Below are 27,541 nucleotides of genomic sequence, written 5' to 3'. Positions count from 1 at the left end.
AGTGGTTAAGAATCTGCCTGCTAATGCAGGGGACACAGGTTCGAGCCCTGGTCTGGGAATATCCCACATGCTGAGGAGCAACTAAGCCCGGGTGCCACAGCTACTGAAGCCCACGCACCTAGAGCCCTTGCTCTGCAACAAGAGAAGCCACCGCAATGAGAAGCACGTGCACTGCAACGAAGAGTAGCCCCTGCTTGCTTGCAACTAGAGAAAGCCCTCATGCAGCAACGAAGACCCAACGCAGCCAAAAATAGATAAATAAAATAAATAAATTTAAATAAATAAATAAAATAAAAAACAAAATTTTAAGGGAGACCAAAAGTAATTCTCAGGCTGCCACAGTTAGAGTTTTGGTACTATTTTGACTGGGCTGATGAGTACAAGTGTCTATGCACCACTTTATTTTTTTCACTTAGAAAGGCCACTTTAAACTGATTGCCATCAATATTCTTTTTTTTTTTTAACATAGAAGAGGTGACTATTTAATACGCCTGTAAATGTTTCTTTCCTTTTCCCTTTACAGAGCAAACCAATTTTTAATTCAGGAGTGGCATGCAATCAAAACCTATTGATATTTACATAATTTGGAAATATCTCAATGTATTAATTTATTTGAAAATGCATATAATATTCTTGATATAAAGGAATTTGACTTTGGTTAATCTTTCATTTTATCAGATTATATATCAGTTATATATGAATATACAGCACTGTAAACTGGAATTTATGCCTGGAAGTAATTTTGATACATCTCCTCCCTGACCTCTGTTTACCAGCCAGTGCCGCTGTGGGGTGGCTCTCTGTGTAGGACAATGCAATTTTTGAAGTCGACCAGATGTTTTCCATTTCAAAAGAAAAGATCACGCTTAATGAAGTATTTATTTATAAGCTTCACAACAAAACAAAAGATTATAAGAAAACTTTCAAGGGACACAGGTCGTAGAAACCAACTGAACACCACAGCTTTCCCAACTCCCTGGGAAGTTGCAAAAGAAATCCCTGTACACACAAGTTGACCTTGTGCTGGCTGCAAAGATTTGTAGATTAAGGTTATAATGACCAATAAATTATAATGAGAGTTACCATTACAATCTGATGAGAGACTCCCACTTTGGCTTTATTTGGTTTCTATCCACTTTTTCCAAGAACACGGCCTGTAATACACATACAAAGGAGTGGTTTTTAAAGCATGTCCTAAAATGAGTGTCTATGGAAACTTAAGGAGTACTTTAGGAATAAATTCCCTCAAAACAAAACCAACACGTTTTAAAAATCGAAAGTGAAAATAGGTGTAACTTGTTAGTGACTAATCATTGGAGACGCCAGGTTTGGTATTCGAGCAGTGGCTAGATTTAAAGAAAATCATCATTTGAGTAGTTTTCTTCTCCTTTTATTCTTTCTTTCTTTTTTTTTAAAGGAACCAAACTGTTGATCTGGGGGACACCCACTTGAAAAAGGCTCAAGGAGCTTAGGGACAAGGCAGCGCCGGCCGGGCCCGGAGGTTCCAGCGACTCCCGCGGACGCTCAACCGGCACGCCGCCAGCGAGGTTTCCGGGAACCGGGGCGCGGCGCTCGGCGGGCCGAGACGGGTGAGTGGGTGTCCCGTTCCCCTCCTGCCATGCCAGCTCCTAGTGGTCCAGGGTTGGAGAGGCAGTGGGTGGCGACGAGGCAGGTTCCGCGGGACTCGGGACCTCCCGCGGGGAGACGCCCGGCGGAGAGCCGGGGGCGGACGGGAACGGGGCGCAGAGCCCCAGCGCCGCGGGGACCACACAGCCGCCGCGGGGACCACACAGCCGCCGAGGGGACGCGCCTGCCCCCGGCCCACGGGGCCTTCTCTGCGCCGTCCCGGCCTCTGACCCCGTCTCCTTTGCTTTGCTTCATTTCGGAAATTGAAACTTAAAATGGTTTGTGTTTCCCCACTGTTCTTGTAGTGTCTCTGGAGATAGTTGTTAGGAAAACAGATTTCTTCAGGACATTTACTCTATTGGCAGGCGCAGGTTTTGGCAGTCGTGCCTCACTTTTCAGAATATGCAGGGGTTTTCTTTCTTTTTTTTTTTTTGTGGTACGCGGGCCTCTCATTGTTGTGGCCTCTCCCGTTGCGGAGGACAGGCTCCGGACGCGCAGGCTCAGTGGCCATGCGGCATGTGGGATCTTCCTGGACCGGGGCAAGAACCCGCGTCCACTGCATCGGCAGGCGGACTCTCAACCACTGCACCACCAGGGAAGCCCTGCAGGGGTTTTCTTGAAAGAGGCATCCAAAAGAGAATGCGATGTTTCCCTATCTATACAACATGCAGAAGTTTAAAAAACAAAACAAAACAAAAAACAACTTTGTGCATCACCACCTCCTTTTTTTCCTTCCTTCTCCTCATTTCCTTTCTTTTTGCCGCCAGGCATGCATATGGGAAGATTTGCTTCTGTCAGGCGGGGCACCACGGTGATGAGAGTATATTAAGGGAAAGAGGTGGTGAATGGGTATAGGTGATTTGTGCTGCCATAACAAATCACCACAGACTTAGTGGCTTAAAAGCCTCAAGTTTATTATCTTAAAATTCTGCAGGTTAGAAGTCCAACTGGGCGTCACTGGGCTAAAATCAAGGTGTCCTCAGGGTTGCCTTCCTTCACCGAGGCTAATGCAGTGAACCTGTTTTCTCGTCTTTTCCAGCTTCTGTAGACTGCGCACCTTCTTTGGCTCGATGGTGCCCTTTCTCCATCCTCAAAGCCAGCAATGTTGCATTTCTCCGACTATTATTCTGTTGTCACATCTTACTCTTATTCTACTCTTCTGCCTTCCTCTTTCTCTTTGAAGAAGGACCCTGGATTACATTATTTCCCCACCAATAATCCAGGAAGATCTTTGTATTTATATCTATATGTATATATATTTTTGGCTGTGTTGGGTCTTTGTCGCTGCATGCGGGCTTTCTCTAGTTGTGGTGAGTAGGAGCTACTCTTTGCGGAGCACGGGCTCTAGGCATGCAGGCTTCAGTAGTTGCAGCACATAGGCTCAGTAGTTGCAGCGTGCTGGCTCAGTAGTTGTGGTGCATGGGCTTAGTTGCTCCGCGGCATGTGGGGTCTTCCCAGACCAGGGATCAAACCCGGTTCCCCTGCATTGGCAGGCAGATTCTTAACCACTGTACCACCAAGGAAGTCCAAGATCGTTATATTTTAGTCAGCTGATTGGCAACCTTAATTCATTCTACAACTTTAATTCTCCTTTGCAGTGTAACCTAACATATTCACAGATTCTGAGGGTTAGCATGTGGGCATCTTTAAGGGGACCATTATTCTGCCTACCATTTGACTGTATAAAAGGAAAGCTATTACTGTACATCCCATTTATGCAAAGAGGGAAAGTATCCAGATACTAGATATGCTGTAAGAAGTCCTGGGAATATTATGTAGTAGACCATTCATATGAGTTAAATATATTATTGAGAGCCTTTATTACAAGGCTTTATTATTATTCTTAGTCTATATTAAGAATATAGACTAAAAAAACAGTTAAATAATGTTGCAGTTTCTGCTTTTTGGAAATGTAATAAGAGAACTTCACATGCCTGGGATGTCCTGAGCTGAATAAATACCTCAGTCAAGATACTGCACAATTCTATAAATATTGAGTGTTTTCAGTGTGTGAATGTGTATTGTGCTCTGAATGGATACAAGAAAGAATGGACGTGGTCCCTGGCCTCAAGGTCATGACCATCTTGTCATGGAAAATGACACAGGTACACAAATAAAGCTCCCCAAAAGAGACAATAGCAGGAGAAGTAAAATCATTTGGGGGAATCAGACAAGGCTTCAAGAACTTGGAGGGGAATTTGGGATGGATGTTGAACCGTAGGGTTTCATTAGGTAGAGGTTAAGGTTGGGAGGGGAGGAAGGATGTGACATTGAGGGACAGGAGGGAGAAGAGAAACGCTTAGAGTGTTCAGAGTGGTTAAGGGACTTGGTCCAGGAGTTGTCTAAATAAGACTAGTTGGGGTTAGATTGTGTAAGACCTGGGATGAATACCATTATAAGGACTCTGCAGTTGTTAACGCAATAAAGAGCTACTTATATGTACCTTTTTTATTTTTAAACTCCTCAAATTTACAGAAAATCTGCAAGTAAAAAATTGTCTTTTTCCTGAGTTATTTGAGAGTAGGTTTCATGACCAATTACCCTGGAATTCTTGAGTATTTATTTCCTACAAAAAAGGTGTTCTCCATGTAACTACAATACAGTGATTAAAATCAGAAAAATTAATATTGATACATTATGCCATCTAATCCTTGGATCTAATTTGAATTTTGCCAGTTGTCCCTATAATATCATATAACAAAAGGACCCAGTTCAGAATTATGCATTGTGTTTAGTTGTGATGTCTCTTTAATCTCCTGCCTGGGACAGTTTCTCAGTCTTTCCTTGGCTTTCATGAACTTGACACTTTTGAAGAGAACAGGCCAGTTTATCTCATGTTTCCTCATGTTTAGATTCGGCTCATGCACCTTTGGCAGGAATATCATAGAAGTCATGCTGTGTTCTCAGTGTGCCTATCATATGTCAGATGATTTTGATGTATCTCATTATTTACTGTGATTACTTCAGTATGGTGTTCCCCGCCTGGCTTCTTCACTGTAAAGTTATTCTTTTCCCCTTTGAAATTAGTGTTTTGTGGAAAAGTATTTCTTTTGTTTGTTTGTTTTGTTTTGAGAAGCTTTATTCATAATAGCCCCAAACCAGAAATAACCAAATAGCCACCAACGAGAGAATGGATAAACAACTTGTAGGCTGTCCATGCATGGAATACTACACAGCAATAAAAAGGAACAAGCTACTAATACATGCAATAACATGGACAAGTCTCCAAAACATGTTGAGCTTAAAACTCTAGCACATATAAAAGGGTACATACCAAATGATTCCACTTATATGAAGTGCAATAACAGGTTGTTCAGTGTAAGGAAATTTTAACTCAATTAAAAACAATCATTTCTTGAGTATAGACTATATCCCTGGCATTCTTTTGGGTACTGTTAGGGTAGCGTTCTGGATGAACAAGAGCATACTTTAGAGAACAAAACAAAAATCATAGCCCTTACAGTGCTTATATTCTTGTAGGTCAGCTTGACATGTTCAATGCAAAAGGGCAAACTGATATTTATCCCCATTGAAATTGTTGATCTCCTTCAAGGGCTTGTCAATGCCAGGACTGGTGAGTGCTCAGAACACCTAAATGATTGAGATTGCACTGGATTTTGGTTTGCAGTACTTGTGGGTAAGTATTTTGAAATGAATTAAATGGTCCTTTCCTCACAAAACTATCAATTTATGTATCTATTTACCTAGCTAGCTATGTTTACTGACTCATAGTTCTCTGTTTTGCTCAGTGGATTTAATTATTATTGTTATTATTTATTTCTGTGCTTAATGGATTCCCAGATTTGTCCAGTGAGAACCTCATCAAGGTGGACTCTATGTTCTTGTGACATATCCTCATCATTCTTTGAGCACTTCTTGCTTTCTGGCATCATAAGATGCTGGTCTTGTACTTTTCCTGTCCCACTTCTAGAAGCAACCATTTCTCTGAATAGCCTTGGTTCCTGGTAGCTGAGAATGGCACTAGAAACTAAATTCTGGCTGCTAGCTGTGCTCACTGCTATTGTCTTTGTTTCCAGGCCCTTTTAGCAGACAGAACTGGGGAATATCACACACACACACTTATATCTATATTTAAATTTCTGTACTTTTCTATCAATCTATCAGAAATCATGAGATTATGCTGATATCTCCAATTCTAATTCATAGCATTCATTCTATTTTTCTCCCTTTGCATATTTATAATCACATTCTCTGACAATGGAAAAACTGACTCCTGTTATCCTCCATATATTTACTTACTTGATAAATTGTGTTTATGTACCTTTGGCCGCTGGGAGCTCCAGGCTCATCTTGTGTATTTCCTGCCCCAAAGGTAGAATCAGCCATCTCTCAAAGGGACCCTAGTTCCTTTTATTGGACAACAGATTGGAAACCAAGACCTGGGTACTAGATGACCCCTTCTTTTTTTATAGTTTTATTGAGAAATAATTGACATACACCACTGTACAAATTTGCAGCATGATGGTTTGACTCACACATATTATAAAATGAGTACCATAATAGGTTCAGCTAACATCCATCTTGTCATATACAATAAAAAGAAAAGACAGAAAAAAAGAAAAAAATTTCTCCTTGTGATGAGAACTCGTAGGATTTATTCTCTTAACAACTTCCCTATATATCATAGCAGTGTTAGCTATAGTCACCATGTTGCACATTACCTCCCTACTACTTATTTATCTTATAACTGGAAGTTTGTACCTTTGACCACCTCCCTCCAGTTCCCGCTCCCTCCACCCTCTGCCACTGGTAACCACAAATCTGATCTTTTTTTTCTATGAGTTTTTTTTTTTTGTTTTTTTTTAAGATTCCATATTTGAGATCATACAGTATTTGTCTTTTTCTGTCCGCCTGATTTCACTTAGCATAATGCCTTCAAGGTCCATCCATGTTGTTGCAAATGGTAGAATTTCTTCATTTTTTATGGCTGAATAATATCACATTGTATATACCACAATATATATACCATAATTTCCTTATCCATTCATTCATCCATTGATGGGCACTTAGGTTACTTCCATGTCATGGCTATTGTAAATAACGCTGCAATGATCAGGGGGTACAGGTATCTTTTCAAGTTAGTGTTTTCTTTTCCTTTGGATATATTCCCAGAGATGAAATTGCAGGATCATATCAAACTAAAAAGCTTCTGTGCAGCAAAAGAAACCATAAACAAAGTGAAAAGACAACCTATGGAATAGAAAAAAAAAATTTCCAAACCATATATCTGATAAGGCTTTAATATCCAAAATATATAAAAACTCATAAAACTCATTACTAAAAAAAAAAAATAACTCAATTAAAAAATGGGCAGAGGACTTAAATAGACATTTCTCCAAAGAAGATATACAGAAGGGCAACAGGTACATGAAAAGGTGCTCAACATCACTAATCACTAGTGAAATGTAAATGAAAACCCCAATGAGAGATGTTTAAAAAAAAGAGAGAAAACAAAAAAAAACACCCCAGTGAGATACCACTTCACATCTATTAGAATGGGCATCATGAAAAAGACAAGAGGTAACAAATACTGGAGAGGTTGTGGAGAAAAGGGAACCCCTGTGCACTGTTGGTTGGAATGTAAATTGGTGCAGCCGCTATGGAGAACAGTATGGAGGTTCCTCAAAAAGTTAAAAGGAGGGCTTCCCTGGTGGTGCAGTGGTTGACAGTCCGCCTGCCGATGCGGGGGACGCGGGTTCGTTCCCCGGTCAGGGAAGATCCCACGTGCCGCCGAGCCTGCGCGTCCGGAGCCTGTGCTCCGCAACGGGAGAGGCCACAGCAGTGAGACGCCCACGTACAGCTAAAAAAAAAAAAAAAAAAAGTTAAAAGTAGAACTACCATATGACCCCTTTTTCTGGACACTGCTTGTGTTCACGCTGAGTAAACTAAGCTATGACTAATTTTTTGCTAGTCTTCTATTTTACTTTTAAAGAGTACATGTCTTTTCTGTTTCTTCTATAGGAATAGTGAGAATTTAGCCACTTGAAATCTTGGAAGATTGTGTTAACAGACACATTATTAATGTGCTTCTAAAACAATAAAAACTGTTGTGATAATCCTTGTGTCGTATTTGATCTGGGACAACTCCATCTTAGTAAATTGATATGCAGGCAAAGTTTCTTACCTTTTTTGGTGCCAGTCTGAAAAAGCTTGTGGGCCTTTCTCAAAATAAAAAAGTTTTTAAGTTATATAAAACAAAATACATAGAATTATAAAGGAAACCAATTATATTGAAATATGATTATCAGGTTATTTAAAAAGCAAATATTTAATATAGTAATATATAAAAATATACTACAGTTTATTATAAGACCTAGTCGTGAGTTTAATAACTATCATAATTTTGAAGCAGGGTTAAACACAAGTAATGTTTCAGGATATCTGGAAGAGTTAAAATATATTATGAAAATATCTGTACCGTCTTGGAGACTTTTGTCACAGGGGCTGCAAATACTATTTGGCTTGTTGCCTATATTCATATTTGAAGAGAATGCTAAGTTTCAGTCAGAGGTTATTAGAAATAAAGATGAAATTTTTTTTCCCGTCCAAGTGTATGAACTCGGGAGGATTTGTGAAAACCCCTGTACGCATAGAGGAATGGTGTTTGGAGGTCTTTTTTTTTTTTTTTTTTAACATCTTTATTGGAGTATAGGAGGTCTTTTTTACTCCATTACATTTGGGGAGTATAATAGGGAGAATTAAATATTTAAATAAAAACCTTTGAAAAAGTCTAGAAGACCAAAATAATAGTCTTTTAAAATGGAGCATCATATTATGATTGAAATGACAACTACAAAGGAGTGTTGTTAATACCTATTATTTCTCTTATGGTGTTGAAAAGCAAAGGATTTTTAGAACCTTTTTATATGTTTATAGGTGTGAAAGTTATTTGAAATAGAGACTTTGGATATAATCCACATGATAATAAAGACTTCGGTGAAAGGAAAAAACCTAGCAAAGGAGTTGTTTCTTCCGTAAGAGGGTAAAAGTTATTTTTTCTTCTTGAATTTGTGTGTTTGTACTATTTTTAAAGTATTATTTTTTATAGTGATTAGGGAATCATGGCAACTGATGAAGATAACAAAAAACAAGTTCTTGAGGAGTATGGGCCAGCTGAAGAATTTATGAAAGATGAACAAAACCAGGTAAAAAGGAAAAATTACTGAGTAGTATTTAAAATTAACTTACATCTATTAGTTTTGCAGTGAGTCACGTTTCATATGTCTTTGTCCAACATTATGTTGAATTTGGAAGAATATTAGGGTTTTCAGGTTTTTTTACCTCTATTATTCAAGACTGACAAGAAGAATCATATTTCTGTTCTTTCTCTTACACAGCTTACGTTAGCTGCTTTGTCACATCCTCTCTCATTTCTTTGATTTGCACCTATAAGTTAAGAGGTTCGTTAGCAATTATCCAATTAGACCTAAGAGGGAATGGAGGCTCAGGTAGTTAAACCACTTACTCAAGGCCATCTGTCTGGCATGTCAAGGCAGCTATACCGTGGGAATCACAGAAAAAAAATTTTTTTAATTGCCCCAGAGTAACATATGTCCACAGTTATGGTGCAACTTAAAAGTCATATTGGAGTCACAAATAGTTAGGAAGGAATTGACAGAGCACTGAACTAAGATCCAGAACATAGGGGTATCAATCCTTCCTCTACTATAAACATTTCTGTGACTTTAGTGTGAAAGGTGGTTTCCTTTTTTTGTATAATAGAGATAATAATCCTTGGCAGTGGTAAGAAAGTAGACAGGTGATGATGTAAAACATTTGACAAAGGTATTATTCACATGATCATATTTATTCTGAGACTGTCTAATGTCTTTCTTTGCTTGGTTCAAAGTGAGAGAAATTTTGCTTCTTTAATTAATTAGAAAAATGAGGTTGGGGCTGGGACTTCCCTGGTGATCTAGTAGGTAAGGCTCTACGCTCCCAGTGCAGGGGACCCGGGTTCCATCCCTGGTCGGGGAACTAGCTCCCACATGCATGCACAACTAACAAGTCCACATGCCGCAACTAAAGATCCCACATGCTGCAGCAAAGATCCTGTGTGCCACAACTAAGACCTTGTGCAGCCAAAATAAATAAATATTAAGAAAAGAAAAGAAAAATGAGGTTGGGACTGTTTAAATTTGGGGTATTATTTTATTTCCTTTTTATTTTTAGAAATTAATGAGTGAAATTGAAAAGGAAAATATTCAGTTAAAGGAGGAGATCCAAAAGCTTGAAGCTGAGTTGCAAGCGACAACCAGGAACTCCCAGGTGCTTCTTTAATTATTTTATGTATCTCATTTTTCACAGACCCCATTTTTCAGGAAAAGCTATTTAACAATACAGAATTCATTTCTAAAACATTATGGTCATCCATGGCACCACTGTTTGCAACAGCCCCAAACTGAGAGCAGTAAGATGAATCAATAAATTAGGGTGTATTCACACAATGGACTACAACACAACAATGAGAATAAACAGGCTACACCTGTATGCAATAACATCGATGAATTTCATAAACACAGTGCTGAGCCAGAAAAGGAGAAAGAGGGCACACCATGTGCTTCTATTGAAATAGAGCATGAAAGCATGATGTTAGAAGTTAGTATGGTGGTTACTCTTAGAGGCAGGTAGGAACTGGAAGGGAACCCAAGAGGGCTTCTGGGGTGTTGGTCTTGTTCTGATTATTAATCTGGGTGCTGGTCATAGGTGTGTGATCACTGTAGAATTTCATCTTGCTGCACACTTATGCTATTAATACATGTTTTAATATTCATGTATATGTTAATCCAAAACTACCCCCAAATCATGGTCATTATCAATCATTTTTGGATCTAATTCTTGGTCTTTTCACCAAGTTCTTTTATTGTTCTCCTCATCCAAGTAATTTAAGTGAGTTTCATAGTTAAAAAAAAAAAATTGGATGAGTATCTTCACCATTTAAATTCTTTCTTAATTTCTCCTGTGTTTGAGTGAGACATAGCTTTCACTCCTTTTTTCTTCATAACAACCCAGGTTGTTAAAAAAATACTTTAAACAATTTAAATGCTTAAAGCATTGTCACATTTTGTTTCTGAAATGGGGGATAGGATGTTGAATATCAGGAAGTGAAGTTTCTGGTGTTTGTGAGATTTAGAGAAGTCTCTGTTAAGATTCTGGATACTTCTCAGGCTGGAGCCAGAATCATTTAGTGCTACAACTCAAAGGGCCTTGGGAACCCAGCCAGATCAGTTGATTCACTTCACAGAGGACTGAAACTGGGGTCTAGAGAGCATAAGTGAATTGCTCCCTGCCGCGGTGTACTCAGGACTAGAAGCAGACATTCTCATTCTCACTCCGGAAAGCTCTTGACTTCTCAGGGATGTTTCTACATTATTGGGAAACACTCTGCCTTTTCTCAAGACACTGCATATCGTTTTGAAATCAGAGTTATGGTAATCAGAAATTCTACCAAAGTTACATGTAGAATAAATGTCAGATTAGATCAAATGACTCACTTGATATTTCTAATCTCTTCGCAATAACACCTTTACTTGCAACATGTAAAATAACCATGGGAAATAGAAATGCAAACACTCGATTCATTTGTGCATTTATGTGTGGTTGTACTGACTGTTCATACCAGTGATTTTAAGCAGCTAAGTATAACCCCTTAACTTTATCCTCCAGATTACAGATCTTGCTGGTAGTGTCCATTCACATTTTTATAAACCTAAGTTGTGGTAATGGTTAAAAAGCTGGATGGGCAGGTGTTGAGGAAGGGGGAATTTAAATTTGATAAATTTTAAGTCATTGAATTCAGGAGTCTTTCTTTTTGGATGAAGTTATCTGAGTTTGCCATCAAAATAACCATAGTATACACCTGACTCTATTTCATACCTCTGCAGTGAGGGTAAATATACTGTGTAATGATTTCTTTGTGAGATAGCCTATTATTGGCACAGTTGTTTAAAGGGTATTTTTCTACAGGAATGATGTAGGCTTTAGGCTCAAACACCACACAATATTGACCAGTTTAAACACTTAGAAAAAGTGAGAGATTATATATTTACAATTTCATCTGTGAAATAATATTAAAGGATCAGCATCTGGCTACATTACTGAGTACTTCCCTGGGAAGAAGCAATTACTAAAGATATGAAATAAGACCACGCTCAGTATTCCATGGGGCTCTGAAGTCAGTGGAGAGTGAATTATTGGATGATCAAATCACATTATCATTGGAAGGACTTAAGTTATTTCTTGTCTTGATTTTAATCAAACATTTCTGTTTGAATTAGATTAACGAGGAGGATATTCCCGAAACAAAGATAAAGTTCACAGCTGTAGAGAATCCTGAGAGTGACAGCCAGTTTTCAAATATCTCCTATTCGTGTCAAGTGAGCTCAAAAGTCCCTTATGAGCTACAAAAAGGACAAGCACTTATCACCTTTGAAAAAGAAGAAGGTATGACTCATGTTCAAAAATTTGACCATGTTACCTTTGGAAAGCACTGGGATTTTCAAAGAGTTTTTGTAGATATTTGGCCATTGCTTTACAATTTTTACATTTGTCATTTCATCTCATCCTCATAGTGACACCCTGAGGTAGGTATGATTATCCCCATTTTACAGATGAGAAAACTGACTCTGAGACGTTGAGTGACTTGAACATGATCACTCATTCAGAACGTGACAACGCTGGGACTCAAGCCCAGGTGTTGTGATGTCCAATACCAATGCCTTTCTACTGCAACTGCTACCTGCAAATGATAATACTAGTGATAATGTTTCAAGGTTGTAACGCTCTACATCGTTCTCGGAGAGTTCTCACAGACATTAACTCATTGTATACTCACATGAATACATGAAAGAAATAAGCTAGAGAGTTACTATTTACATTTTATAACTAAGAAAACAGATTCTCAGGTGTTTAAGTGATTCACCTAAGTGCACAAGACCTGTGAATGGCAAGAGCCCTGGAGTCAGAGATTTGGGGGTGGGACCTGATGTTTGCCAAGTCTGCCGTGGTGTGGGACCCTCTTGAGATCTGAGAGCACCTTAATGAGGAGAATCTGGCTTTGAGTGCCAGCTGTACCCCTTTCTAGAAGTGTAATTTGGTTGGGTTCTTTATAAATCTCAATTTTTTTATGACAGGTTTTGTGGCAGTACCTACCTCGGGGTTGCTTTGAGTATTAAATGAGAAATGTTGAAAAATACTTCGCACAGTGTCTGATACATAATAAACACTTAATAAATGTTAACTGTCATTATTGCTACATGTTAGGATTTTTTCAGCTAGAGAAACAGAAGCTTACCTAAGATAAGGAACTTGCTCAAGGTCCATACCGGTGATAAACTGCAGAGCTGAGAGCCAAACCTCAAGTACCCTTGTACTTTCTACTGAACCAACATTCCTCTGAGCAGGCCACCATCTGGGCTTTTTGTTCTCATATTTTCCAAGTTAGATTAAGTTATGGGTGGGGTCAGATGGTCTTCACAAGTCCTTCCAGTGTTCAGATTCTGGGAATCTATGATTATAACTCATGTCTCCTTGACGCCTGGTTTGTTACTATAGCCTGAAAATAAATAGAAAGGCATTCTGGCAGGTCACTATATGCACATACGCTTTGTCCACCCTGGGTCCGCCCCTGCAGCTGAGGGTGAAAGGGGAGGCCAAGAGCCCTGTTGGAAGTTGGCGGTGGTAATTGGGATATAACTGAAGGATGGAAGTGAGGATTTGGGAAGCAAGGATTCTGCATAGGAATTACCTGGGGATGCTGGGAACAGGATTTTCTTCAGAAACAGCTGCATCACTGCTTCCACCCTTGGCATGGCTATGAGGTCCTGTTCTTCTGGACAACTTTGGGTTTCTACACAATTAAACAGGAGTTGGCTTTTGACAGAGTCACAGAAGTTGAAACACCAGTAGGCCCTCTCAGCTGTGTCAGATCACCAGATGTTGGAGGTTTGGGGGGTGGGGGAGGGGTGGGGATTGGGAGGGAAAGATCATCATCTAAGTATTACTTACAGTGGATAATCTTTGTTATTGTTGCCTGTTGTCAATAACAACAACAAAAAAAGCTGTAATTCAAGTTATAGAGCCATATCATGGTACAATGAGTCTGAATTCCCACGTGACAACGCCCTGTTTTCTAGCCCTGTTTCTCTCTTCCTCCAGCTATGGTGTGCTGTCTGGTTGTTATAAACACATGTGAGGTTAATAAGACCGGGACTAATTTGTCTCTAGTCTTTATGACAATATTAGAGTAAGCAGCTCCAAATATCAACAACGGAAGTGTTATAAACTCTTATGTCACACAATTAAAAATAAACACATACCCACATGCATTTTATTTTGGTTTTTTATTATTCTGATTTATTTATTTATTTTTGGCTGTGTCTTAGTTGCCCGACCAGGGATTGAAACCCAGGCCCACAGCAGTGAGAGCACCGAGTCCTAACCACTGGACCACTAGGGAATTCCCCACACATTCATTTTAAACTGTCATATAGTTGCTATTGGATTTCTAATGATTTTTGGCATAATTATATTACTAAGCCTTTCCCATTTGTATGGCTAAATTAGACTAGTTTTGTGATCAGTATATCAAGACTATTCAACTTTTTAATGAATGATCTCAAGAGCATTTTAAGGAAAGTAGAATTCTTCATTAAATATGACCAAAAAAAAAAAGACTCACTCTTTGGTATTCAAGTCTTTGTGGTCTTTAATATGTAATCCTGGGGAAAGACAGAGACAAGAACAAATATTTATTTCTTTGTTGCTTGTAACATATTAAGGAGCAGTGACAAATGATAAATAAGATTAATTGTCAGAATGACACTGACCTAAAAAGTTATTCCAGCTTACTCAACATGGAAGAAATTTTTGGCTGAGCTTTAATGTACTAAGGGAATTCTCTGATAATTCTGTCAACAGTGGAAAGGAAGGTTTGTGGCTGTACTGAAGTAATATATGAATTTCTGAAGGATCATCAGGCTTATCTCTTAAGAGATGATTCTACAACTTGTTGAGAATTTCTACATTGTAATTTTTTGCTGATGTATTTTGACATTAGTATATCCTACTGTGGTGGCAAGACCATCATCACTTACAAATCCTAAGAAAAATGTAAAAATTAAATCCCTTAAAATTAAAGAAAATTTAAAACATTCAGGATTATTTGTTGTTAAACCAAACATGTAAAAATGTATTGAAATATTGGGGCTTCCCTGGTGGCGCAGTGGTTGAAAGTCCGCCGGCCGATGCTGGGGACACAGGTTCGTGCCCCGGTCCGGGAAGATCCCACGTGCCACGGAGCGGCTGGGCCCGTGAGCCATGGCCTCTGAGCCTGCGCGTCCGGAGCCTGTGCTCCGCAATGGGAGAGGCCACAGCAGTAAGAGGCCCGTGTACTGCAAAAAAAAAAAAAAAAAAAGAATTGTAATATTGGAAATTAATACTTCCCAAATTATTTTTCAGTTGCCCAAAATGTGATCAGAATGGGGCACCATCATGTGCAGATACAGGATGTAAATGTGAAGGTTATGGCCAGCCCGGTTCCATTAAACTCAGGAGTCAGATTCCAGGTAACATGGTGATTAAAGCATTTCAGAATTCTGTTAAACACGGACACTTTTCTCATCCATATTTCTGAACGTGAACCGATTTCCCAGGTTCACGTAGACGTGTCTAAAATGAAGATCCAAGTTACTGACATTCCTGATGAACTGCCTGAAAGTCAGATGAGAGACAAGCTAGAACTGAGTTTTTGTAAGTCCCGCAACGGAGGTGGAGAAGTGGACTTCGTGGAGTACGACAAGCAGTCCCGGAGCGCCGTCGTCACGTTTGTGGAAAGTGGAGGTATTCCCGCACTGAGAGTTAGACAGTACTCTAGCATTTAAATTACATTCTGCCATGTCTGAAAGTATCCCTTTCTACTGTTTTCATTTGGAATTTATTAGACAGCATAACAGGGGATTTTTTTCTTTAACCTTATGAAATGGTAGAGTCCTGAAAATGATTTCCCTGAGTGCTACTGAGAATGATAAGCTTACAGATAACAAGTACCTACATCTTAGTGCATTCCTATCACGTGCCAGGCATGGAGTCTTTGGTGTGTTATACATATATCTTCTCAGATCCATAGCACATCTCTGGATGTAGGTGTTGTACTCATTTTATTGATGAGGAAACTAAGGCATATTCAAGGTAAGCAGCTTACCCAAGATTGCACAGTGGGTGTGTGTGTGGCAGAGAAACATTCTGAAAATATGTATATATAAAACTGTCTCTTCATCTCACTTATTACGATTGACAAGGATCTCAGGTGGAGGTAATCGATTCCAGGAAGAAAAGGGGGTAATAGAACAGCTATTCCTTTTTTAGGTAGAAGTGGACTTTTACCAAATCATCTTAGGGAGGTTTATATTCTTCTAATGAAAAACAGAAGATTCTCCAAGTTCTTTTGTTAATATGTTCAAATGATTCTCAATGTAAAAATCTCTTCCTCTAGTTAATCTAGTGCTTAGGGCTTCTTCTGGGTTTGCACATGTGATAGAAATCCAAATATACAATTAAAAACCGTTGACTGAGGCTTCCCTGGTGGCGCAGCGGTTGGGGGTCTGCCTGCCGATGCAGGGGACGCGGGTTCGTGCCCCGGTACGGGAGGATCCCACACGCCGCGGAGCGGCTGGGCCCGTGAGCCGTGGCCGCTGAGCCTGCGCGTCCGGAGCCTGTGCTCCGCAAAAAACGTTGACTGATTTAAGTTTTTTCATAATAAAGTAATACATGCTTTTTAAAGAAAATTGAAATAATAGAGAATAACATTAATAAAAACTGAGATATTTCCTTAAATTTCCAAACTTCCCTTTCTCCTGCTATGTAGCTAGTTATGGTTAGGTGAATGTCTTTCCAGATCCTTCTGGAATTGCTAGATAATATGGTAATTCTGTATTTAATGCTTGAGGAATCGCCATACTGTTTTCCACAGTGGCTACACCTTTACATTCCTACCAGCAATGTACCAGGGTTCCAGTTTCCCCACATCCTTGCCAGCAAGGATCTACACTCTTAACCACTGTACTATATTGCTAATTCAAGGTGGACTGGTGAGAGGAGAAAAAAAGTGATTGGATATTCTTAAGAACTGTTTCTGTTAGACTATGCAATCTTGACACATTACCTTTTTTCCCTCTAGGACAAAAAACTGCTAAAAATAAATCTGGTTACTTTTTGTGTTGGAGAAAATTGATGAATTTTTGTTATTTGCCTTCACTTTTTTTAGATGACATTCAGCACCCCTCCACCTTTGATTAACATCATTATACAGGTTTATTGAATGTCATGTATTAGTTACAGGACAATTAAGTAATTTTTTATATATAATAGTAATATAGTAATTTGCTATATATATGTATGTGTATATATATACAGAAGGAGAGAGAGAAAGAGAGTATTCTAATTGTAATTTGCATGTGTACTTCTTGAGAGATTGGGAAACACTGGGTTTTGTTAGGATGGCTGGGTTACTTTTTGCAAATGGTTATCACATTTTATGTAGCTCAAGGTAGGTCTATCTGAGGACATCGCAGCTTACTGTGCATTGATTGACTGATAATTTAAGACAGATGGAGCTATTTAAATCTCATTATCATTTGGTCTTATGTTTTTCAAAATTATGTACTGTGAATTCTTTAAAGTGGACTGTAGAGTTTCTTAAAAATTAATATCTCAAGCCACTGTTTACTCTGACATTCTGTTTGAAGGAGGTTTTAACTTTGGTTAAAAATGTTTGATATAAAGGAGAAAATAATTTTTAAAAATTTACTTCTAGTTGCTGACAAGATTTTGAAAGTAAAAGACTATCCTCTTTATATAAATCAAAACTGCCAGAGAGTTACTGTTTCTCCGTACACAGAAACATACCTGAAAAAGTTTCAGGTAAAGTCATCTCTTTTCTTTCATTTTGGGAACTTATTGCCCGGCCCCACCCTACAAAAAATAAAAAGTTGTCATTCTGTTTTCATTTGAATCTTATTAATTAACCTAGTCTACCATCCTGAAAGCTAGAACTCATGCCTAACTCTTGCTTTCGCTTCCCCTCCAGCATTCATTTGGTTACTTGATCTTGTCACTTCCACCTCTCACTACCTCTCTAATGGTCTCTCTGTCCATAGAGTTGCCCTCCTTTCCTCTATTTGTCACAATGCCACCAGAGTTATCTTTCTGAAACTCAGATCCGACTCTGATATTCTCTTGCTTGAAAATCTTCCTGAGGCCCGTTGTCTCTCTCAAGATAACATCCAAAATATTAAGCAGAGCTTATAAATGTAAAGTTTTGTAATTCAAAGCGCTTGGAAAATTTTTCTATTTATCTTTTTATTTTGCTTCTTAGGTATTTTCAGGAGTATCTAAGAAGACAGTGCTTCTGACTGGACTGGAAAACCTACAGATAATAGATGAAGAAACTGTAGAGGATTTTATTAACATTCACTTTCAACGGGAGAAGAAAGGAGGTGGAGAAGTCGAGGTAGTCAAGTGTTCCCTTGGGCAACCTTACATAGCATACTTCGAAGAATAGACTCATGGAATCCTATGAAAATTAGAGCTTTTGAACCCAAATCACTGTTAATGCTTGACAAAAATGAATATCCTTTTCCTTAAAAAAATGAAAAATTTAATTCTTTAGTGTTTGTTTATTCTTAGATACAAAATATATTTCTGTTTTTGAATTCTTTGTTTCCACCTTTGTCGCATGTTTACAAATGCAATAACTATATTAAAACAGTTTTGTTCATAAATTTTGTGGCTGGGTGTCATGTCCATTGAAATGAACCATAAGTGATCCAATTGTCCGCCTGCCATGTTGGCTCATTCTGTCATGGTCTGAGCAGACAGCAGAATTAAATTCATATTAAAATGCTGGCAGAAATGAAATGCTTTTAGAAAAGATTCTAAACCTAGACCTATCCAATGCTGCCTGCCATCTAAAATAAAGGGAAAAGCTAAAAAGAAAAAAAGCTTGGTTTTGCTTCTGATATTTTAACTCTCACATTTCTCTTTGGAATAAGAAATGTTGCCTATGGGGCTTCCCTGGTGGCGCAGTGGTTGGGAATCTGCCTGCCGGTGCAGGGGACACGGGTTTGAGCCCTGGGCCAGGAGGATCCCACATGCCACGGAGCAGCTGGGCCCACGCTCCACAAGTACTGAGCCTGCGCTCTTCAGCCTGCAAGCCACATCTACTGAAGCCTGCTGCACGCCTAGAGCCTATGCTTCTCAATAAAGACAAGCCATCGCAATGAGAAGCCTGTGCACTGCAACAAAGAGTAGCTCCCGCTCGCTGCAACTAGAGAAAGCCCGCTTGCAGCAACAAAGACCCAACGCAGCCAAAAATAATAAATTAATTTTAAAAATATATTAAGAGAAAAATTTAAAGAACCTCATTTAATTTCGATTGGTACAGTCTCACTAGCACAGAGGGTGTTATATTTAGTCTCTGGCAGACTGCTAATTAGAAATAAGTTTTTCCTAATATTTAGGACAAAGTTGGAAACAGTCACTTTTGTTCCTTTTGGGGGCCTTCCTCAGGAAGTAAAATAGATAATTTCATTTGATTTTAAATTTTCACAATGGTTTTGATAAATGTTACTTATCCTAGAAAATTATGCTTTTTCTTTGGGTTCTTTTCACCATTCCACCTTTGTGTGATCTGACTAAAACTCAGAAGTCGAGCACTGGCTCTCCTGCTTATTTCCAGAGTTTTACAGATTTTACAGGAGGAAAGTTTTCTTTAAAATATACCAAAAGATACTGTATTGACTATTTCCAATATTGCATGTTATGGTAGGAAGCCTTCAACTATGTGTCCAGGATGAGCTATCTCCACTTATTAATGTGTGAAAAGACTGTCATTAGATAAGTCAGGAAAGACAGATAATGTGGAATTACAAGTCCCTTTTGCTGTTTGTAGATTTATCAGTCAGGAGAGGCTGGGCTATGCTGTGATAGCACAACCTCCCAAATCTTGGAGACCTAGTAAATAAAAGTTTAATTCTCGCTTATGCTGAATGTCCAACAAAAGTTGGTAAGGGACTCTGTCTTAATCACTTCAGGCCCCATCTTTTTTTTTTTTTTTTAACATCTTTATTGGAGTATAACTGTTTTACAATAGTGTGTTAGTTTCTCCTTTACAACAAAGTGAATCAGTTATACATATACATATGTTCCCATATCTCTTCCCTCTTGCGTCACCCTCTCTCCCACCCTCCCTATCCCATCCCTCTAGGTGGTCACAAAACAGGCCCCATCTTGAGACATGCTTCCAGAATCATGCAGGTGGGGAAAAGTGAAATCTGGAGAGTCTTGCACCAGCAATTAAATGCTGTGACCCAGAAGTGACCTGTGCCATTTCCTCTCACATCTCATTGGCCAGAAATAGTCATATGGCCTCACTGAAACATAAGGGGGCTAGGAAATTCCCTGGCGGTCCAGTGGTTAGGACTCCTCGCTTCCACAGCAGGGGGCATGGGTCAGGTCTCACTCAGGCTGGGGGGAGGGAGGGGTACAGAATGTGGGGCGAGCCTGCGGCTGCAGAGGCCAGTGTGACATGACAACAGTCTGAGGCGTGCCGTGTGTTCTTCCAGGGAAGTTGTCCCTGGATCACAGGACCCTGGCAGTGGCGGGCTGCACAGGCTCCCAGGAGGTGAGGTGTGGATAGTGACGTGTGCTTGCACACAGGCTTCCTGGTGGCTGCAGCAGCCGCCTTAGCGTTTCATGCCCGTCTCTGGTGTTCGCGCTGATAGCTGTGGCTCGCGCTCATCACTGGAGCTTGTTTAGGCCATGCTCTGAATCCCCTCTCCTCATGCACCCTGAAACAATAGTCTTTTGCCTCTTAGGCAGGTCCAGACTTTTTCCCGGACTCCCTTCCGGCTAGCTGTGGCGCACTAGCCCCCTTCAGGCTGTGTTCACGCCGCCAACCCCAGTCGTCTCCCGGCTTCCAACCGAAGCCCGAAGCCCGAGCCTCAGCTCCCAGCCCCCGCCCGTCCCAGCGGGTGAACAGACAAGCCTCTCTGGCTGGTGAGTGCTGGTCGGCACCGATCCTCCATGCGGGAATCTCTCTGCTTTGCCCTTCGCACCCCTGTTGCTGCGCTCTCTTCCGTGGCTCTGAAGCTTCCCCACTCCACCACCTGCAGTCTCCGCCCGCGAAGGGGCTTCTAGTGTGTGGAAACCTGTCCTCCTTCACAGCTCCCTCCCACTGGTGAAGGTCCCATCCCTATTCTTTTGTCTCTGTTTTTTCTTTTTTCTTTTGCCCTACCCAGGTATGTGGGAAGTTTCTTGCCTTTTGGGAAGTCTGAGGTCTTCTGCCAGGGTTCAGTAGGTGTTCTGTAGGAGTTGTTCCACATGTAGTTGTATTTTTAAAAATTTCTTTATTTTTATTTATTTATTATTTTTGGCTGTGTTGGGTCTCTGTTGCTGTGCGTGGGCTTTCTCTAGTTGCGGCAAGCGGGGGCTACTCTTCGTTATGGTGTGCGGGCTTCTCATTGTGGTGGCTTCTCTTCTTGCGAAGCACAGGCCCTAGAGCACAGGGGCATTAGTAGATGCGGCGCATGGGCTCTAGAGCGCAGGCTCAGTAGCGCATGGGCTTAGTTGCTCCGTGGCATGTGGGATCTTCACAGACCAGAGCTTGAATCCGTGTCCCTTGCATTGGCAGGCGGATTCTTAACCACTGCACCACCAGGGAAGCCCTGTAGTTGTATTTTTCATGTACTTGTGGAAAGGAAGGTGATCTCCATGTCTTCTCCCCCATCTTGAAGGTCCTTCCTGGTCATCAATATTTGGATCACTCTTCTTCACACGCAAAATACACTCACACTCACCCCATCCCCAAGGGAGAAAACCCCCAAATTTCACCCAGTCATAACAACATACTCAAAGTGCAAGAAGCCTAGGTGATATGTGGCAGTTTCGGTATCAGGGCTGAATGTTACTTCTCTTTATCTAAAGTCCCCCAATATACAGTGGTGGGACCAGAACAAGATAACTGCAATCAACTCTCTCACATTTGAAAAAGGAAAGAATGGGAGACACATAGCTGTCACTAGGCCAAAGCCATTTTGAAATCCCATGGAGTTATTGGGTAGGCTGTGATTCCACTCTGGAAATTCTTCTTTAGCTCACTGTCCTCATAGCTCCTGGACATTCTTCGTTTTCCATGATTTTCCTGGGCCATATCTAGAATGGAGATTCATAATATATTTTTCTTGGAGGCTGAAAAGCTTCCTCACTTGGCACACTTCCTACGATTAATGTTTGGGACCAAGTTTTTAAAGTTTTGAACAGTCATAGTCTCTTTACCTGGGCCAGTGGCAAGTTAGGTGGTGTAATTTAAAAACTTAACAGGCTTCTTATCTATTAAAATAGACTAAAGTCTGGTCAGCTTACATATGCCAATAGCCACACCTAAAGTTTTTTTGTTTTTTTTCTAGACTTCTCTTTCTAGAGTAGCTGTAATTCTCTGATTTCTTGGCCCCCTTCTCTCCCTCTCTTCACTTGATTTGAGTCTATCAGGACACTTATAATTTCTTTTCACTGAATTAGTCTAGTTGAAAGGGTTTATTGAATTCTGCAATCTTATTTGCTGTTTTTGCTCTGAGGGACCTTAGCTTGTTCAGAGATTTAAACCTTGATTTGATCATTGATTTGATCCTTGCTGTAAAGCAAAGTTCTAATCAGTCTTTTTTACTCAAAGGTCTTCTCAGTTTTATCATTTGAGAATGAAAAGGGTTGTTTACATCCAACCCTGCAAGTTCCCATATTTCTGGACTTTATCTGTTCCCTGTTATTCCTGCTTTCAAACTGGCCAAATTCTTTTCGAAGCTTATTTCTTTCTTATATTACTTTGTTAAATGCACCAAGACCTATGCTACTAATTTTGGTTTTCACACTTTTTAAAAAAAACCTACAAGCTAATTAGGTATATTATTTGCCTTCCAAGCTATCATGTGTGACAGTTTTACCAAATGTTTTTCCACTACATAATATGGATCAGCATCCTAATCTCTGATAACTATTTTCTAATCACCTGCCATTTGGTCTCTGAGCCAAACCCTGTATTTTAGGTTGTGTTGTGGATTTTCTTTTCTTTTCTTTTCTTTTCCTTTTCTTTTCTTCCCTTCCCTTCCCTTCTCTTCTCCCTTCCCTTTCCTTTGCTTTCCTTTTCTTTTCACTACAACAATATTCCACTTCAGAATACCAATTTCTGTATCAGTTGGGATAGACTATGTGATGCTGATGTGACAAATTATCTCTAAATTTCAGAGACCTAAAACAACAAAAGTTTACTCATTGCTCATTCTACATGTCCATGTTGGGTCAACGAAAGGAATGCTCATGGAAGACACTCAGTGAACCAGGGTAACAGCAGCCACCAATTTTATTGCTAGATGCCATGCCAGAGGAAAAGAGTTTTGAAGGGTCTTGAACTGGCAATAAAATTCTTGGTACAAAAACGTTCCTTCCATTCACAACTCAACCAGAACTAAATATACAGCTCCACCCAACTATAAAAGAACTTGGATGTTCAATCCTATCATATGCTTGGAAGGCAGAAAGCCAAAACTGTATAGTGAATAGCTGTGAATACCTGTTGGTATTTGCAAAGAAAAAGATGCTTATTCTTGAAAAATACACAAAGTATATTGAAGATAATAAAAATCACCAAAAATTCACCCCCACAGATAATTGTAAACATTTTTATGTCCTCCTTTCCAGTCTTTTTATTTTTTAATCATGTTACATTTCACCTTGTGAAAGTATCCCATGTTATTTTTTCCTATTGTTGGACATTAAGATTGTTTCCAATTTTTCGTACTTATAAGTGCTAAGGTGTACATAAACCTTTATATATCTTGTTATACAGATCTTTTTTCTGCAGTTCTGACCTTATTTCAAGGTGACACTTACTAGTGTGACAGGTTGAAGGATATAAATTCTTTTAAGGATCTTGATACATATGGCTACAATTGCTTTCCAGAAAGGTAGTCATCAGTCTGTACTTTTATAAATAGTGCAAGAAAGGACTATTTTACTGCTCCCTTTCAGCATTGACTGCTACACCTTTAAAAATAACTTTCTTTTTATCCTATTTTTAGAAATCTTCCCAATGAATGCCACATCTTATGAAAATAAGTAATTATCAAGATACAGGTGAAACATCTAGTAATAGGTTTTGGTTTTGTTTTTTCGGTATCACAAATTAAAAATATTCAGGAAAATGTTGACCAATATGATTTTACTTAAGCTGTGAGACAGAAAAAAAGTATAGTGAGATAGGAGACCTTCTAATTGGGGCTGTGAGAGATTAACATTTTTTCTTTTGGATGTAGTTTTAGTAATAAGTTGCTAGAATTATTTTGGCCACATTTGGACTCATGCTTCCTCAGACACAGTTTGGCACTGGGTGGGGGAAGTTTTCTTCAAGCCTCTTAGGGTCCCTGTTTGGATCTGGAAATTAAACTGAAAAAGACAGATTAATGGGAGAAAAGCATACAAATTTATTTAATATAAAATTTTTGTGACATGGGAAGCTTCACAAGGAAATTAAGAAGGGAAGAAATGGTTAAACCCGAGTGTTTCTATGCTAGGGTTGTTGAAGAGTAATGTGGTAGAAAGTAGAAAATGATAGGACCTAGAGTATCAGCTAAGCCTAGTAAACTTAGGGAAGCTTAGTAAGGCCTAGTCACTCAGATTCCTCTCTGTGTCCCTCTGTCTTTGGAGATAAGGATGTTCCTTTTCTGTGGGTATAGGGAGGGCACCTCTCACATGAGGGTTTTATGACCTGCTTCGGGGGGAAATTCAGAAAGCCCTTCTAGTACATGCCATTTCCTTTAGTTTGAAATAGTCAATATGCCAAGGAGCCATATTTTGGGGTAGCATGTCCTGAATGCTGTCAGCACATACAAGTTGGAATAGTTGGCACATACAAGGTTAAGGGTCACCCTGGGTCAGATTTGATCTCACAGATGAGTAGACCTGCATTGTCGACTCTAATCTGGGATCTCTCATTATTCCCTGGAGAGGATCCCAGTTTGGATTATGGTGCTCATGTCCATTTACAGTTAATCTTTGTTTCCACCTCCAGCCCAAGGCATCACTTTTCTACTTTCTCTCTTCACATATTTGTCTTTTCTGGTTAAATGTGGCCACTATATGGCCTTTTGTGTCTAGATTTTTTTGTACTTAGTGTGATTTTTTTGAGCTTCATCCTTGTCATAGCATGTATGAGTATTTCATTCCTTTTTATTGCCAAGTAATATTACATTGTGTATAAATGTGTGTATATGTGTATATATATATATATATATATATATATATATATATATACATTATGTACATAGTATATATGTATAATGCATTTTATTTATCCTTTAAGCAATTGATGGCCATTTGGGTTATTTCTACTTCTTGGCTATTACTATAATGTTATGAACATTTGCTTATAAGTCTTTGTTTGCATGCATGTTTTCATTTCTCTTGGGTAGTTATCTAGGAGTGAATTTTCTTGGTCATACGGTAAATTTATGCTTAACTTTTGATAAACTGCTCAACTGTTTTCAAAGGTGGCTGTAACATTTTGCTTTCCCACCAGCGATGCATGAGAGTTCTCATTTCTCCACATTCTTGACATTTGCTGTTATCTGTCTTTTTGATTACAACCATTTTAGTCAGTATGGAGTGGTATTTCATTGTTTTAATTTGCATTTCTTTAACAACTAATGATGTTGAGCATATTTTCATGTGCATGTTATGAATTCATGTATCTGCTTTGATAAAATATCTATTCAATTTTTGTCCATTTTTAAGTGGGTTATCTTATTTTTGAGTTGTAAGAGTTCTTTGTGTATTCTGAACACAAACCCCTTATCAGATGTGTGATTTGCAAATATTTTCATGGTGTTCTTTTTTTCTAACGGCTTGGATATATTAGTCAGAGTAGGCTAGGTGATATTGCTGAAAAAAAGTTCAGTGGTTTTAAACAGCAAAGTTATTTCTCATTCACGTAAATTTTGTTATGGGTCCAGGCAACTCCCTCTTGCAGCTGTGTTGGCTCACTGATGCATGTTGCCTTTAATACATGCTTCTATGTGCACCAAGGCAAAGAGAGAGTTGCAGACTCTTGCACTGGCAATGAAATGCTTCCATCCAAATATGAGACATGTCAATTCTCCTCACATTTCATTGGCTGAATGAATCATATGGCCATGCCTAACAGCAAAGGGAGAAGGGCGATCCCTCCACATGGGACTGAATTGACAACAAGGAATGTTGGTGAGCAGCACTACTGTTAGGGGAACCACTGACCAAAACCACCCGCCGTGGCCAGGCCCTACTGCAACCACTTGCATGAGTTATCTTAGGACAAGAGGTCCTGGTAAGGAACATGGAACTAACAAGCTACCACCAACCAGAAGAATTCGGGAAAGGTCAAAAGGAGAGAGGAGACACCAGTCCATATGTCCTACAAACCTCCCAGGATCCTTCTCGCTGGAATCCATCTTGGCTGAGCCATGCACCCGCCACTGGGAAGGACCCTGAGTCAGAGTGATTGGCCAGAGACCAGCCGGAAACTAACCCCATCACCATAAAACCCGAGACTGCGAGCCACGTGGCAGAGCAGTTCTCCTGGTTCCCTTACCCTGCTGCTTTCTGCCTGAGCGCCTCTTCCCAATTAAGTCTCTTGCTTTGTCAGCACATGTGTCTCCTCAGACAATTCATTTTTGAGAGTTAGACAAGAGCCCACTCTCGGGCCCTGGAATGGGTCCCCCTTCTTGCAACACTACTGTCTATTGTGTTGGGGGGGCGGTGACAGGTAAGAAAAAATAAACAAATGTATCTTCATATTTTTAGAAAGGTATGAGTGCTATTAAGATGGAATAACAGAGTGATAGAATAATAACTGGGGGGACAAATTTAGACTGGGTGATCAGAAACAGTCTCCCTGAAGAGGGCTCATTTGAGCTAAGGCTCCAATGACAGCAATGAGCCAGTTAAGTGAATATCAGGGAGGAGCCATCCAGGCCACGATGTAGTAACAGGGTCAGGAAAAGCCCCCTTGGTGGGGAAGTAAATTTTATTCAAAGTGCAATGGGAAAACAATGAAGTGTTCAGACAGGGATCAAACCTGATTTACATTTAAAAAACATCATCCTGGGTGTGGTATCCAGAATGAATTGAACAGGGCTGAAGGCAGAGGACACAGTTGATCTGGGTGGTAGAGATAGAGCTGGAGATAGTGTGCAGTTTATGGAATGTACTAACGGAGCTAAGGAAAAGAGGAATTAAGGAAGACAAGTGAGTTCTGAGTTTAAGTTCCTCAGTGGGTGGTAGTGCTATTTACTGAGAGGGAAGAATGGGAAGAAGGTCCTTTTAGGCTTCACATGCTTATCAGACATTCAAGTGGGCATTTAAGTGTAGGAATCTGAATATAAAATATAAATTGGGGAATTACATATTGATCTACCTCATTGTCTTAAAATCTTCATAGCCTTAGGCCTTACAGATGTGCCATCGACCATATAATAAATAGTTCTATTTCATGGTTTACCTGGGTGGATCCCAGACTTTCTGAAAAAAATTACTGTATTACAAGCAATGCACAATTAAAATATCTGTACAATATTTTAGTTCTACTCGTGCACTGTAACTTCAGTTCATTTCTGAAAGTGGAGTTGCTAATTCTAAGGATATATATGCATTTTTACTTTTCTTTTTGTTTTTTGCACTTTACATTTTTGAGAGGGGCCCAAATCCTTAGAAATGCTTACACCTATCTATGCTTGCAGCAACATTGATGTTTCCTCACATTCTGGCTGACACTGGGTATTACCAGCACTTAAAAATTTTTGCCACTCTAAGGGGA

The 27,541-nt window shown here is 39.6% G+C and overlaps 1 protein-coding gene across 8 annotated transcripts in view; it reads left to right on the top strand.

Moving 5' to 3' along the window:
• The window catches only part of NMI (N-myc and STAT interactor), a 116,101-nt gene extending 97,676 nt beyond the window's left edge, over positions 1-18,425 (top strand). For 2 of the 8 annotated variants that reach the window (XM_067026031.1, XM_067026032.1), the window contains 8 exons: positions 1,418-1,589; positions 8,696-8,792; positions 9,820-9,915; positions 11,925-12,090; positions 15,106-15,212; positions 15,300-15,486; positions 17,459-17,565; positions 18,020-18,425. In XM_067026031.1, coding sequence (XP_066882132.1) covers positions 8,709-8,792; positions 9,820-9,915; positions 11,925-12,090; positions 15,106-15,212; positions 15,300-15,486; positions 17,459-17,565; positions 18,020-18,205 — 933 coding nt within the window. In that variant the 5' untranslated portion in view covers positions 1,418-1,589; positions 8,696-8,708 and the 3' untranslated portion in view covers positions 18,206-18,425. Of the gene's footprint in view, positions 1-1,165; positions 1,590-1,820; positions 1,905-5,179; positions 5,264-8,523; positions 8,622-8,695; positions 8,793-9,819; positions 9,916-11,924; positions 12,091-15,105; positions 15,213-15,299; positions 15,487-17,458; positions 17,566-18,019 lie in introns of those variants that run through there. The other 6 variants (XM_067026034.1, XM_067026033.1, XM_067026035.1 and 3 more) reach the window with 6 other exon arrangements.
• Positions 18,426-27,541: the final 9,116 nt, after the last annotated feature.

This window comes from Kogia breviceps, chromosome 2, assembly GCF_026419965.1.
Source record: "Kogia breviceps isolate mKogBre1 chromosome 2, mKogBre1 haplotype 1, whole genome shotgun sequence".
Lineage (NCBI taxonomy): Eukaryota > Metazoa > Chordata > Mammalia > Artiodactyla > Physeteridae > Kogia > Kogia breviceps.
The sequence above is the reverse complement of the archived record's forward strand: the minus strand, read 5'-3'. Positions and strand labels throughout refer to the sequence as shown.